At 38.8% G+C, this 15,731-nt stretch overlaps 1 protein-coding gene across 1 annotated transcript; it reads right to left on the bottom strand.

Moving 5' to 3' along the window:
* Window positions 1-3,075: 3,075 nt before the first annotated feature.
* Window positions 3,076-15,391, bottom strand: aspscr1 (ASPSCR1 tether for SLC2A4, UBX domain containing). Its single transcript, XM_055225456.1, has 17 exons — window positions 15,269-15,391; window positions 15,030-15,085; window positions 14,750-14,864; window positions 13,763-13,863; window positions 13,173-13,230; window positions 13,002-13,075; window positions 11,887-12,412; window positions 11,596-11,646; window positions 11,394-11,530; window positions 10,978-11,059; window positions 10,614-10,680; window positions 10,189-10,251; window positions 9,857-9,909; window positions 7,269-7,320; window positions 6,884-6,953; window positions 5,253-5,428; window positions 3,076-3,279 (listed from the first exon to the last, which is right to left on the bottom strand). The coding sequence occupies exons 1-17, from the start codon at window positions 15,356-15,358 to the stop codon at window positions 3,269-3,271; spliced, it is 1,782 nt and encodes a 593-aa protein (XP_055081431.1). The 5' UTR covers window positions 15,359-15,391; the 3' UTR covers window positions 3,076-3,268.
* Window positions 15,392-15,731: the final 340 nt, after the last annotated feature.

The following is a 15,731-nucleotide window of genomic DNA, read 5'->3' on the forward strand; positions in this document are numbered from 1 at the left end:
TCTAAATTCCTTATACTTATATTTACAAATACAAGAACTGGTTTTCTACTGCAATTAGAACTTTACTTTTTAAAGGGCTGACGTTGCATTATTTTCTGGTTTATGTAACAATGTTGGTTCCTCATCAAAAATACACCTGGAGTTTTGTTTTATATACACATGTTTAACTCACAAACCCTCCATGTTTAGGCTGTGTTCCAACACCCTGCTCCACCTTTTGTCATTAAGTGTTAATGAAGGAAGTGCTCCACTGTGTTTTTAAACTCCATACACTTTCACTAGAATTATTTTGGTAATGTCACCCCTGGATTTGCCAAAGTTTGAAGGTACAGCTATTGTTTTAACCCAGGGATGGGCAAACTTTTTGACACAATGGGTGCTAAAATTTGCCCGAGCGGCTGCGCCAGGATGGATGGATGGATGGATGGATGGATGGATGGATGGATATATATATATAAATAACATTAGAGATTTGGCCTGTAACATGTATATGCAAAATGAATAAGCAAGGCTTATTGTACAAAGTGGTTTCCAAATATATTAATTAACTGTTTTCCAAATATATTAATTAAATTAATTAAATTAAAATCTAAATTTCAGTTGAATAAACACAGCAGAAAAACTTTGAACAAGGTTTACCCTTAGCAATTTTAATATAATTTGGTCACGTTCGCCGAGCCAGATTAATAAGCCCAAAGGGTCATGGTTGGCCCCCGGGCCGTAATTTGCCCACATCTGTTTTAGCCTTGTTGAAACTGCTTCACTCCTCAGTGCACCAGCAGATATTAGAGACTTTCCACTGACAAACTCAACTGAACAAAAGCAACAATATTCAAAAATTAAAGCAACTTAAGGTTATTGTAGAGTAAACAGTTCAACTGAGGCTAAAAATAGCTGTTAACTTTAAAAGTACCACTTGATGACAGAACAGAGCATTTTGAACTTTGGAAATGTAGACAAATTTATAATAAAGAATTACTCAAACATGTCTGAATTAAACAAAACACAATTCTGGGTGTGTTTTTGAGGAGAAAACAACATTACAACATGGTTAAAAGCTCATAAGATACGTCTTGTGTAATATAGGGCCTTTAATCATCTACAATATTTATTCATTATTCTACAAGGAAACAATGATTTGGCATGAAGATTGGTGTAATGCAATTACAATTTGGCAATGCAAATTTTTATTTGGAACATTAAACTTTTTTCTTCTTGGAACATTATTTTTTTAATACATTTTTGTCTGAGCAGAGTCTCAAAATATGAAGAGGTTATGCTCAAATAGTCTGGCAATAAACATTTTATTCTTGTTAGGTCACTACTCTTTCATTCTTTTTAAACAAAATTATTTTGAGGTGACTTCAGAGCTATCTTTAGCTGCTCTTTGGGTCTGGTGCTAAATATAAGGCGACTTTGCACCACGCTTGATACAGAGGGGCATGTACTCTGCTAAAGGACATCAGCTTGAAGTTATATTACAAAAGTGAGTCTTGAAAAAATAATTTGACTGTAAAAAGTATCACATATGTTGTGTTTGTCATGTTTAACACTTATATATTACCTTTAGTTCAGCGTTGAAATGTTACTGAAGCCTTAAAGCCTGAAAATGCACTTATATAATAAAAATAAATCTTACCAGTTTAAAAGCAGCCAACCCTATTTTACAGTCAGTGAGTTTCATGAAGTATCTGGACGCAGCTGGAGTGTTTAGGTCTTTATCGCCACCTACAGGTCATCTGGTGAACATTGTTTTCTAACAAAAGTATTGAAGTAATGAAGTATTAGAGTGAACTATTATGGGCAGCACTGTAGCCTGCAAATGTTTATTTGGCATTATTTGGGTAAATCAACAAACGGTTTGATACTGACAGTCCTGTGTCTTGTGTCAGTCTTTGTGATCACCACTGTGAACATCTGTTGAGAGTTTATTCAGCAGGGGGCGCTGTTGCAGAGGGCAAAAACGTCACAAAAATAACTTGAATTTTTCAGAAACCATCTGTCCAAGTCCGAAGTTATTCTGTTTTGTAGTTATTATAGATTCAACAAGACATCTGGGTAAAATATTTAATACCTGTGTAGACGCCTGTGGAGTAAGAGTAGTCCTGTCATGACACATGCTGAAGTGTGACATACTGCTCAAGAAAATACAGATGATAAATTATAATATTGAAACTAATTTATGCCACTGAAACAATGACACAAAATATCGTAAAAAAAATACCTGCAAAAAATAAAAAGCAGAGTGAAAGTCTTTAGCAGTTTCTACATATTTAGAATAAGATATAGGCTCAAAGTTATTTATTTCCACCTTCTTCAGCTCAAATACTATTTAGTAAAGAAAAATAACCAAAACTTACCCACTAGTACAAAGAAAAAAAGTACCTCCAAAATGATTGTTCCATCTGTCACCTATTGAAGTCGATATAATATTAGTAAGTAATAGCTGAATTGTGTTTATAATCCTTCACCAAAACACACTCTTCAAATGTCCCTGATTATATCTGGTCTCAAAGACTGTGGGGCATTTGGAAGTCATTCACTTGCAGCAGGACTGATAGTGTGTGTGTGTGTGTGTGTGTGTGTGTGGTGAGCAAAAGAAACCCCTCTGATTGTTATTAATGTGGCCTATCGTTAAAATCAATTAAAACATGATTAAACACAAGAGTTCTATTGCCGCAGATAAGGCAAATGTTACACAAGACACGCACACACATAATGAAGCTTAATGAAATGTTTCTCTCATGAAAATCTACTGCACAAAAACTTAATGTCATAACTTTCACCCCAAAACATTACATTTATCTACCAGTTAATTTGTTTGTTGTTGTTTGTTGTTTACAGATCTGACTGGAAGTAAGATTTTTGTCACAATCGCAATGCTGAATTTAAACTGTATTTATTGTGTGTTTATTTTTATCAGCAACAATATTTAAGTGCCAATTAAAAGCAACTTAACCCTCAACTTTATTTTCTGAAACGTATTGTGTTGATTGTGAGTTTACGCATTTATCTTGAAAAACATGGAAATAAGTTCTCGCTAAAGCAAGACACACAGCTCAAACTTAATACAGCTTTGCAACATTTTCCACAATCTTTATTTTCTCTTTGTAGTAACTCCAATCGTTCCAGTACATTTTCTTGTGAAACCACTATAATGAATCATGAATATTTACTCTTCAAGCTTAAAACAACCTCTTGCTCCTCCTTTCTTCTACTGCAGCCAAAATCCAGCAAAGGTTTAAGTGCTCAACCCTCAACAAAGTCCTCATTTCTTACCTGTGGAGAAAATGAAATCAGTGAGTATGTGTTTTTGAAGACAACACATTTATATGCTGAGTATAAGTATAGTCATACCATATACTGCACAGATGGTATATGTCATTATAATGCAAAATTGAGCCTTGACTTTAAAAGATGCAGTACGTCTCATTAAAAATATATCAAGAGGTGTCCACAGCAGTTAAAAAAAAAAAATAATAATTGTACCGCTACTCTCAATTTTATTTAAATTTTGTTTTTTTAATAACAAATAAAAACTTTCGATTCAAATTTTCTGAACATAACCAAGCAAAAAGTAAAAAAATTCTCCCTCCGAAATCTGACTTTTGCTCTGAATCACATGGTTGTACCGACAGAATTAGCTGTAAAGTGCAACTCCTGATTTGAGCCAACCATAGACTGGCCAACCTGACCCTGTTGTATTCTCACGTATCACCACTAGATGGTACCTACGTTACTACTATCTGTTAGCATCCCAGGTTTCACATCTGCCATGTACTGGTGAAAAAAAACAAAATAAACTTGCTGATTGTAGCTTTAAAGACCCGAGCACATCTTTCACAATTAGAAATGACTTATCTGATCAAATTTTATCAATTACACAATCCCAAATTTTTCTTTATAATATGAAAGGCCATTTGTATCAATGATAATCTTTTTTTCTAGAAACTATGCAATGAGGACACTCCGTAAGGTACTGTTGTCTGGTTTCAACATCCAATGGCTCCAGTCCTAATTCCTTGTGGATACATCAAAACACATGCATGTATTTCTAATAAGACATGCTGTCCTTTGTAGGCCTCCACACATGGACTCCATAATTCCCAATTCATCCCCCTCCTCTCAGTCCGCTCCTTTCAACCCTCATCATGAAAGAAAAACACAGCCGTGACTTTCCTTTGAGATGCCCAGGGACACACACAGAGACTAGCCCCAAATAACAAACGCACACAAACACAAAAGGGAGCCGGACTCTAAACAAAAACATCAATACAGCGCCCACAATAGAGCAACAGGAAAGCGCAGTGCCCAGAGTGACCACAGGGGGCCCGCTCCTCGTTTTGTAGCCCAAAGCAGGCCTTATTTCTTGGGGCCACGGCTGTCTGTAGTGGCCTCCACAACCAAAGAGGGAGAGCATCCTTAACTAATTGGTTTGCCCTGACATGCATCCTTATCTTCTGAGTCAGGAGGAATTCAGCTTCAAAAAGCCCATTTCCTATTGAGTGGAGTGTGAACCACAACAAGGAAAGTGCGGAATGAGAGAGTTCTTTTAATGCACAAGAAATGACAGAATTATAAGAAAAGGAGGTTGAGGAATATCATCAGGTTTAATTGAACACATCCTGAATGCAAAGATTTTGTTTTGTTTACTACAATCACAGAGAGGAAGTATTGGATTTTAGCCTGATTTTGAAAGTCACGATTAGGCCTGTCATGATAATTACTATATCGACTTATCGTTCAGTATATTAAAGCTGGAACAAGATTTTTTGGGGGACAATATTTATAGTGTGTATGTATATTTTCGGCTCTACTGGGACATTTTTTGTTACTTTTTAGCAATATGATAAGATTTCAGTCACAAAAAGGTTGAATTAATACCTTCTAAGACTTATTACACATGCAAACTAAGTACTGTAGTGTTTCATTCAGCTGTTCATTTGTGACAGGCCTAGTCACAACAACAGATTTACTTATTTATTATTTACGATTATTGATACCATGAACAAACAACAGTGAAATCCTTAATTAACAAATTGTAACATAATGTAAGTAAGTAAAGTTAATGTGATGCAGAGAGAGATAAATGTTTTACAGTCAGGTTTACTTTTTTTAACTTTGTTTTTGTTTTTATAATTACATGAGCTGGATGATGATTATGGAATAACAAATTAAACTTGACATCCTTAGTTTGGTTAAAGGGAGTTCTGGTGTCATTTAGAGCAGTGATTTTTGCCTGTCATTGTTACCTGGGAGTTTGAGCCACTTTGGGACCTTCCCTGGATCAGGCCTGGGTTTGGGGGCCTGACTCTGGCTGGGTGGCTCTTCATGGGACGGTTCGCTGGTGTCCATGTTCTGCTCTGGTGAAGGCTCTGGCTCCTCTTGGTCCTGTGAGCTCCCTGGTGGCGTTTGTGACGGGAGAATGCTGTGGTCATAAATAAAAGCGCATGTGTGAAAGCTACACAAAGAAAAACTTTTTTTTTTTCTATAACTTCATTTTGTTTGATGTTACAGTGGTGGCAATACAATTTAGTGACATAAAAAAACTTGACCACTTCAGACATAGTAGTTTCATAGTTTCCTCCTTTCTGTATCAAACAGGAATTAAAATCTAAGCCTCTAACATTTAGAAGTTATAGTTTTAACTTCTAAATTTTAGAGGCTTAGATTTTTTTTTTTCTTCTGTTGATTTTGGCTTTTAATATTTATTTTGTGAACATGAAGAAGAGACTTTAAATCAAAGGCATCTGACACAAAAGATAGACCATTTTTTTCCTCCAAAGTCTGTGAGTAAAAGTATTTTGTTTGGAGCATAGTTCAGAGGACTGACTGTAGGCCTGAGGATTTAAAATGACTGGATGTTGATTTGATTAAAATTAATTTATTTCCACAGGTCTAATGTTAAGAATAAGAAGAAGAGTGTTTATGGGCTGATAGGGTCACCAGTGTCTACTAAAAGGCCCATAGCTGCTGTTTAAAACGACCAAAGAATATCATTGACAATTTAAAATATCTTGAAGATAGACCATTTTTTTCCTCCAAAGTCTGTGAGTAAAAGTATTTTGTTTGGAGCATAGTTCAGAGGACTGACTGTAGGCCTGAGGATTTAAAATGACTGGATCTTGATTTGATTAAAATAAAAATAAAAATTAAATGCACAGCCCTAGTGCTGAATAAGAATAAGATAACATTTTCTATAGGCAGTGTGATCAGTGTAGTAAAAAGGCCCATAGCTGTTACAGTGACTAGACCCATAATTATAGTAAATCTAGATGAATGGAAAAATAGTTAAGTTAGGAACTACAAATAGCTCTGTCATTTTCCTTTAGTAGAGTGGTCATCAAAGGGAAACTGACTGCCGCCCCCTGATCCATCCAGACCTTGGTGATACAGTGTTAAAGTGGAGGGCAACAGGTGGGGTGATTTTTGGGAAGCTGCTCTATCTTTAGCGGGACAGGAAGAGGTCTGTGTGAGAATGTGTGGAGGAAATGAGGTGCATGGGGGCACCTGCTGTTTAGGCTGAACCTCAAAGGGATTCCAGTGATGACAGCTTTGTGACAGGAAAATGAGCTGTTGCTGCCGGTTACAAGTGCGTACACACTCAGGTCCTTATGGTAGGCCTGTCACGATAATTACTATATCAACTTATTGTTTAGTATTATTGTGCGTGCATTTTCTTTGCAATAATGAGGAGCTGCTTTTTATTTGTTGCAGCACAGGCCTTTTAATGTTACCGTCTATTTTAAAATTAGTTCAGTGGAATTATCACGCTTTGTGTCAGTGGCATAAAGTAGTTTCAATATTATGGTTTATTGTGATATTTCTCTCTAGTGATATATTGTGCTATCAGGCCGACTTCATGGCACATGTGTGCACTCACCTCACGAGCGATCTGTTTGCTTGTGAGGCTGAAACTGAAGAGTCTAGAAGCTCTGTTTTTAAGTAGGTGTCTGTAAAATACAAGTGCAAGTTTAAAGTGATGCAGGGTCATGCCAGAGGATTAGGTCATCAAGTGTAATACAACACTGAACTAGAAGTGATCACATTCAAAATAGCTATTGCTCATATCTACATTTACAACAGCGCTGCTTAAGATCAAAGTTTTTTGTCAATGTAAGAAATCCACTTAAAAAATATTAATCCAGGTGTAAGATCTATCATTTCTAAAAGTATGTCACATTTCTGATGAACTGCATAATCTGTGCCAATATGCTTCTTTTGAACACGAAGGTTTGATTTAATTATAACACAAAAAAAGCACACACCTGTTTTTACATCAGAGCCAAAGTAGACTACTGCACCAGGAAATAAGTCAGCCTTAAAAAAAACAAGAGACAAGAACAGAAACCTTAGAACATTTTCACCGCACATCTTATTTTCTGCAAACCATAGACAACAGCAAACACAAAACTGCCTCCTAGTGCGAACCACCACATCCAAGAGGGGCCTCAGCTCTGTCCTGGAGATGGTTCATAACTGCGGGTTCTGAACGACTAACCATAGATCTTTGAAGTGGAACCACAAAATGAGTACCAATCAAATGGTTAGTGCACACTTTCACCCCTGCAGCACAAACTCCTCTGAAGAGCTGCTCCTAATGGTTTTAATGGACCAATCTGAGGCAGGAAATTATCAAGCGTACAATTATGAGGCAGCAGCACAGACAGGCAGGCTGCAGTTCTGTCTGTCACATTAACGTCACTGTCATTCCTGTGTGGAGGAGAAATGGAGAGAGGGATCTGCGATGCCAAAATAAACAAAGATTTAGTGACATCATTGGACATTTACGATTTTAAGTGTTGTTTTTATAGTGTTGTTGAGTGACTGGAATACTTTACCTTGAGGATCAAAAGGTTTAAGGTTATGATCCTAAGCGGACCGTGATGTTACACAGTGCTGTGTGTTGTCATGACACACAAATTTCAAACTCAATTTCAATACTAAAGGAAAAGACTCAATATTCTATAGCAGTTTTGATACAATAACGCCAATAAAAAGTAAACTTTTCAGATAACAGGAGGTAAATTGGAACAAAAATGACAGTTTTTTTTTTAATATTGCATGGTTCTGTACCAGACTTCGATACAGATCATTCAGGAAAGGGCCAGTTTTATCACATTTGATTATTTTCCCCAGTATTGATAGAAGTTTTAGTATCAGCTATCTGAGTTTAGCTTTTTGACAACCCTACTAGTGTACAGTTCAGAGGCAGCAGGGGCATGAGACTATTGCACTGGAGGTTAAACAGGTGGTGCAGTTGGTTTGGGACGAGGTTCCGATCAGGAAAAACGCACTGGATTGGTAACAGTAAATCAGTTCAGGGTTAAGTTGTTTAATTAATGTGATAAGACTTTTCACCGGCAGATATTGGCAAAAACAATATTTTAACTTTTATTTATACAATTTAGTCCTACAGTTACTTTGGGTATAAATATCAGTTGCTTATTACGATCAGTTTTGTAATAAAATATTGGTGGTTTAAGGGAAATCAAATTATTGACTTTGTCCCTGGTATTGGTTCATATCAGGTATATTAGCAGACACTTAAAGCCAATCAGTATCAGGTCAGAAAAGGCTGGGTCCAAGTTTCTATTTGCTATATACTCTTTGTTTTTGATAGTGAGCTTATTTATGTCTATTCTGAAACATTTTCATATTGCACTGGCTATGAATAGGAAAATACCATCTCCACTACAACAACACTGTCCTTTCTGTGTCCCTTCATTACCCGAGTTGGTCAGATGCTAAATTAGGACGGTCTGGCCTAATTGCTATTATTGCAGCGCTCTGAACAGGAAACAATGTGTTACAGTGGCCCAGCAGGCATCCTAGCTATGCACTCCCCCTGACAGGCGCACCTTTGGCGGGCGGGACGGGGCAATGGGACAGGACTGTTACATGCTGTGATGGGAGGCAGACGTGTAGGGGTGCAGGAGGGGACCGTGTATCAAAGGGCTGTGATACATTCCTTTCTTGACATGACACAAAGTGATTAAAGTGAGCATTTGAGGCAGACAGACAGTGAGCACATATGCGTCTTCGAAGTGTGGCACGCGAGAATTAAAGATTTTGCGCCCAGAGATTGATGTATGCTGCCCGTAGGAGCTTAAGGATTGTGTTTTGGTGTGTTTTTAAGGCCCTAATGGAGAGAGACATGGGGGTGAAGGGGAGTGGTATGAGGGGGACAATGGAGGGGCGCAGCTGAAGGGAAAATGCAGCTCACAACAGGATTAAAAAAACAAAACAAAAAACAAAACATGCAACACTTGACTCAGTTCAAGAACTAAACTTTCATTTGAAAGGCCAGTGACAATGTTGTCTTTTGTACCGATCCCTTTGAGGAGTAAATCTTGTTTATGATCATGACGTCGCATATAAAACAAATGTTCTCCAATTTAGTCTAGCTTATTCAAATTCTGTCTTTCTTAACAGTGGGCACAAATACAACTCAAAAATCAAAGTAACATAGTTCATTGTGTATGTCTTAATTCTCATTATTGGAACAGCTCTGAACTCAAAGGCAACAAAGCATCAAGGCTGCCCGTTGCTGTGAGAGAGAGAGAGGGTGCGTGTCAAGATCAAAGTGAGGCCTGTATTAACCCCATGTGCCAGTCTGGGAAAAATCAGGCCCAGCTGGGGTCAAGGACAGTGGAGCGAGGGAACAAGTGTGAGACGGGAATGTGCCGGGCCTTTGAAGACGAGCAGGGGCCCAAGCATCCATTTTACTCTCACTACATTTGTGTACAGCGGACAAGAGCTCAAAAGGGGCAGGGTTTAGAGCGGTTGTTTTGTGATGAGAGAACTGTTAATGAATTTGGCCAAGATTGAGTCTGAGGGGTTGAGGGGTTCCTACCTGGTAAAGTGTCACTGAAGAATCTTTCAGAATGGTTTTAGGTGGAGTGATAACTGAAAGAAAGAAAATGGTGCAGCTGAAACAATAACATCTGCCAGCAGTAACTAGTCATTAGGAGTATACATGCTGCAATGCCTGCACCCCATTATAGAGAATATAATTCATTTGTATAATACATATCACTGTTAAATTTGTATATTTTATTAATTACTTTGTTCACCATGTTTAAGGTCCAACAAAAATAAATAATGTAAAAGTATTAACCAAACTGGCATTTAAAGATCATAGTCTTTACATCAATACTTGGTAATACACCCTTTGAAAATACTCACATAAGTAGAAAGACAGTTGTGGATCTTCTAAGTGACTTCTGACAAACTGCCTCACAGCGCCCACTGGACACACAAACAAGAGTGTCAATAAGCCCATGATCTGTGTACAAAACCTTTCATTGATGTTTCATGTGGAAAGTCCCTGTTTGTTGTCATGCTCTGCTGCTGTTGTTGTTTTGCCTCTGGGCTGAGGTGGGTCTGAATTACAGAGCTCATTCATATTTGGGGTCTCAGTGTCACCCTGGTGTGGCTGCCGTCATAACAGTCATGAATGTGGTGAGGGAGCCACAAGTAGCTTTAACATAGCAGCCATACCTGTGGCTAGCCATCTGAAATGAGCAGTACACGCACACACACACAGACACGCACACACACACACAGACACGCACACACACACACAGACACGCACACACACCGACACACACCTGTCTCCAGCGGCCTGAAGAAACCCTGCAGAACGTGTCTGTCTGGGAACTGGATCCTCAGGACCACCTGGAACACAGACACTGTTATGTACGAACATCAACTATTGACTACAATACAGCAGTGTGGTCCAAAACAGTTTGGCAAAGCAGCATGAGTTCATCTTTTACAAATGAGGAAGTAGCAGAGCACCAGTATACTTTTCTCTAGAACATGGGCTGTAGTATGATTAATTGGTAGTAGTAACAAAGTAATCCATGGTTCTTTTATTTTCAAACTGTGCCAAGTGTGTCCCAAACCACACCATCTGGTACATGTAATCTTCATAATTAATGAAGATAAAGTTCATGAAATGAGAGCGCTCACTTTCGGATATCGCTGCATCTTCTCCCTCATCTGGGCTTCTCTCAGAGCTTTAGTCATGAGTGGAGCCTCCTCCAGGAGTTTCCTGTAACAGAGGCATAAACATATGAAATACAAGAAACATACGTGAGGGCGACCACAGGAAAGAGGAGCTCTGACAGTGTGTGTGGCCATGAGGAGCACCTCTGTGGTGGGACAGATTCCAGTCTGTGTAATTGTAGTCATTCACACAAAGCCAGAGCAGACAGACATTAAGTGATGTCCCTGGATTACCACCAAGTGTCTTTTAGGGTAGGAGATGAAATAAAATATGCAAGATTAAGAAAACAAGCGTAAATACAAGAAAACATAACTCCAGGTATGTCGGAACACGGATACAAGTACTGAACACTACTAAGACATTTTATAGTTTTTTTTACCTCTCACTCTTGAGCTGGGCAAACCGTTTCCGAACATCATCAACCGTGACTTCAAAGAACTCATCAGGGAGGTCCGTGTCGTTGGAATGGTGTAACTGACAGTCCATATGGTACACAAGTGACTCCCTCTCCACCGACTACAGATGAAAGGCCATAAGTGTACAGAACCTCCTTGGTTTTGAAAATTCCTGCCCCAATTTACCTCCAGAAATTCTTCTGCTTGGCCCATGTCTTCTTCATGGCAGACTTCTGGCTATCAAAACGAATTATTTAAATGGTTTATTTGGCATAAGTATCATGTGCTCTTCCAAAAACGTCCCAGATAGTAGTTAAACCATGAGGCATATGAAGGCATTTTACTTGAGTTTTATAGGTTTTGCTAGACTACCGACAAACAATACAAAAATAAATAAAGACACCCCTTTGGTTTAGAAAAGCACATTAAAATTACAAAGCTGAAACTGAGCAAGTTTATACTGTGGCTGAGTCTCACCTTGCTGTTTGACTTGTGAGATGACTTTGGTTTCTTGGCTTTGGGTGATTCAACCACACAGCCCTGTCCTACCCATGATGGTTGCACTGAAGCAGCCCCGCCCGGACCGCCCAGTCTCTGCCCCCCTCCAAAGAACGGGATAAATGGGGCGGATAGGGTAGGTAGGGCTGATGGGGCAGACAGGGCATGGGTAGAGGAGGAGCAGCACGGTACCTCTGACATTGGGACTAGAGGTTCTTTAGGCCGCACTGCATCCTGGGAGTTCATGCCTTTGTCTTGTTGCTCAGGGACTGAACTGGTTGGACATGTGGCATCATCAGTATTTGCTGTGGGTGGGATTGGCTTTGGCCTGTCTGTGCTCGAGCTCGGCTCGTCTGGAGTCAACCTTTCAGGCTGCAGGGGAGCAGGGTCAAGTCGAGAGACGGGGTGTGGTATGTTTTCAACAGGTGCAGGTGCCACAGAGGTCGGTTCAATAGGCTTCTCACCGTTCTGCTCTTCGTGCATTTTGTTCCTTTTGATCAAAAACCTATAAATACATAAATACATCATTTAATGTAACAGTGCTAAGAAATTATTTTCTTCAATTAATCAATTAGTTGTTATTCTTGTTTTGATTAATACATTAGTTGTTTAGAAAGCAAAAGGCCTGTGAATAAGAGATTTTTCCTAAACTGGACCCAGATAAAGCTCAAGTGAACCTGCTTGAGGCCATCCTAGTGGAACACTTTTACAGACAAAAGAGTTTTTATCAAAAACACAAAATTTATACTGTGTTATTTGTATGTAACTCCTCATCTGTCTGAGTCATAAAACCTCTTCTGTCAGCTCATGACATTTGGAGCCTATCTATAAAACAATTAACGATTATTTGATTTCTGAAATAGCTGACAACTCTTTCAAGAAGCCATAATTTCAATAACAGATTTTAGTTTTTGCATTGAGAGAAGGACTTTCTTTCTCTCATTTGTCCCATCCTTGTGTTTAAGCAATGAGAATTATTGAAAAGGTCAGATAATGTTTCAAAGATTGTTGAATATGCTATCCTCTTCTAAAAAATGAAAATTAAATGCAAGCAAGGAAAAGCATAATACTTTCTCTTTAATCATTTAACAAACCTGACAATGGCACTTCCTCCTGTGAGACCAAGAGACTTGAGAGTGGCATTTTTGAGAGCTTCTTCTCCAGCCACCTGCGCACACACACACACACACACCCCCCCCACACACACAGAGCTATAAAAGCAGCAGTCTTTTGCCTTAAATAAGAGTTTAATGAACACAGCGCACCTCATCCCTCATGTAAACACAGACTGGGATGGCTCCTGACTCAGACAGCTGCAGCACACTGCAAAGATGGAGATAACCCAAAGAAAAGACTTAAATTATAGGTCACAGTTGAAGATTGGACTTTTTGTACAATAACAGAAGTGAATTGTTCAGAGAATACCAACTCTGTAATCATGCAATAAAAGCTTGTGCAATGTGGTGGCACGCTGAGAGCATGTGTAACCCATGTGTGCACAACCAGTGTAGACACTAATTGAGCCATAAATATTTTACTATTGTTCTCCTCAATGAAGAATATCAAAGCGTCCCCTTTCACACCATTCCTATGGCTTTTATCTTTGAGTGGAGCAAATACTGATTTCATGGAAGTGTAACTTCCTTGGGAAAAAGCAGTGATGTCATGTTACAGAGATGGTCCCAGCACCTGGGCCAGCACAGCTGGAACTACTGAACAACAGCTGCAGGTCTTAGATGTGTGTGAAAATGGTACAAAGAAGTAGAAGAACGTGATCTGGAAGAGTCTTGTATGTACTAACCAGGTTTATTTTGTATCTCTATTCAAAACTAATATGGGTGGTAGGAAAACAGACCTGATCTGAGGGAAGTGTGTGAGCAGTTCCCACAGACTCTGTCCCGATGAGAAAGAGCCCTGCAGACGAGAGCCATCCTCCATCTGCAGAGCGATTCGCACCTGAAAAGAACAATGACCATTTATTTTATATCATCATGTAAGATAGTATTTTTTTTTTATTTCTTTTTAACAACAATTCAATATATGAACATACCTATGCCATTAATTGAACATTTAGGAAGATACTCTTTTATATAACACAAAGCTCAGCCTACTATTAAATAAAATACTTTGAAACATTTCAGAGTCTTTTGTGCAGTTTATTCCAAGAACACAAAGAGGAAACCAGCTTTATTAAGCATCAAAGTCTCAGTAGGTGGCCGTTTATTAGCCCTTTTGGATCCATCTGAAAGAATTCTGATAATAAAACTGCACATGTTGGATCACCTCTTACAACAATAGACGTGAGCGTTAGTTGTTCTAGTATTTGAGTTGATCTACAAGCTGTTTATGTTGTTTATGTCAGAACAGCACACCAAAGGAGATCAAAAGGAGCACCTTGGACTCGCACACACGGCTTGGCTCAGTGCACTGGTTATTTGGACAGCCTGTGCTAAGAGAATGTACGAGGAGGGTCTGTGTGTAAAAATCTGTGAGATATCAACAGTCAACAATCCATCAAATGAACAAGAAGCACACATCAAACCCAGACGCACTTTAACAGCTTGGATCATAACCATGTGATGTCATAGGAAAATACAGCTCAGCCACAGTGTTATACTCTGGCATACAGCTTTATTTGCAGGAACAAGTATGACTATTGGAGCAGCTATTCTGAAATACTACAACTCATTAGTGAATCTGCTAGTCCCCATGCAGATGCACGCCAAAAGTCTTTATCATCAATTACATGTAACAAACTGACGTCTGAGAGTATGACATATTTACAACATCACTGCAGTGCATATATTTTCCAACTACATCTGATCCATTTATTAAGCCTCACCTGGCTGTCCGCAGCCGTCGTTTTCTTTGTACTTGGCACCATTTCAAGTTTAGCATTGTTGGGCAGGTTGGCAAATCTCCACTGCAGCGTCAAATCCAGAACCGTTCTTTGAAATCTGTTAAAAAAAAAAAAAATCCACAAGTGAACCAAGTTAAAGTCGTAACGAATGTAAATACAAAACGAACGTGTTAGCTGTTTTAACCGAGGCGGTGTGTAAAATGACCAACCAAAACAAAATAGCTTAAAGCCTGTAACAGTACTGAGTTCACACGATACCCACTTCAGACCGTGATCTTCTGAACTAAACCCGTGCTTTATGCAGACATCCTCCAGCACCTGCAAAGACAACTCTAGTAAATCACAAGTTTCACACAACAAAAACTGATCAGTCATCGGCTAACAACAGTTAGCTAGTCAAGCTAACTCGACTGTAAATTCCATCGCTCTTTAGCGGCAGAAACACCTAATACCCAGACAGCCTTTTTCAAAACCCTTAAAGTCATTTTGGCAGCAAGTTACCTGCAGAAGCGGCGTGTTTGGGGACACTTTGACAGTCTGTCGTCTCCCATTTGGAGTCAGGACTGTCACAGCTGTGCCGCTGGCTGCCATTGTTGTTGACTACGTCACAATGTTTATCTAAAAAAAACTTTATTGAGACAATGTTGACACAAAACATGTGAAAATGTTAAGACCCTCGTGTTTGATTTAGTCTATCTTTACAGTTTGGTTTTATTATGCATACATCTAGGCTGAATGAGCATTTTAAAACAGTTAAGAGTCAGAATTGTTTTTTCCCCCTAAACTATAAGCTACATCTCAACATAATTAGAAACCCTGTCTACATTTACTAAAGTTCTAAATTAGTTCCACATTATTTTATGAAAGCAGCTCAAATTAAAATGTCTCATTAAATATTAGCATAAAATATACTAATTGGTATGGGCAAACAGGAACTCAATTTGTGGAGTTCAGACATGAGTCC

Source organism: Periophthalmus magnuspinnatus, chromosome 1 (genome assembly GCF_009829125.3).
Source record: "Periophthalmus magnuspinnatus isolate fPerMag1 chromosome 1, fPerMag1.2.pri, whole genome shotgun sequence".
Classification (NCBI taxonomy): Eukaryota; Metazoa; Chordata; class Actinopteri; order Gobiiformes; family Gobiidae; genus Periophthalmus; species Periophthalmus magnuspinnatus.

What these genes read in the sequence shown, in the direction of transcription:
- aspscr1 (XM_055225456.1), bottom strand. Translation starts at nt 15,358, where the DNA reads ATGGCAGCCAGCGGCACAGCTGTGACAGTCCTGACTCCAAATGGGAGA. An exon ending in GGAGGAAGTGCCATTGTCAG is followed by an intron (nt 12,413 to 13,001) that starts GTTTGTTAAATG and finishes ATGTATTTATAG; the next exon opens with GTTTTTGATCAAAAGGAACA. An exon ending in CTTCAGGCCGCTGGAGACAG is followed by an intron (nt 10,252 to 10,613) that starts GTGTGTGTCGGT and finishes TTGTGTGTCCAG; the next exon opens with TGGGCGCTGTGAGGCAGTTT.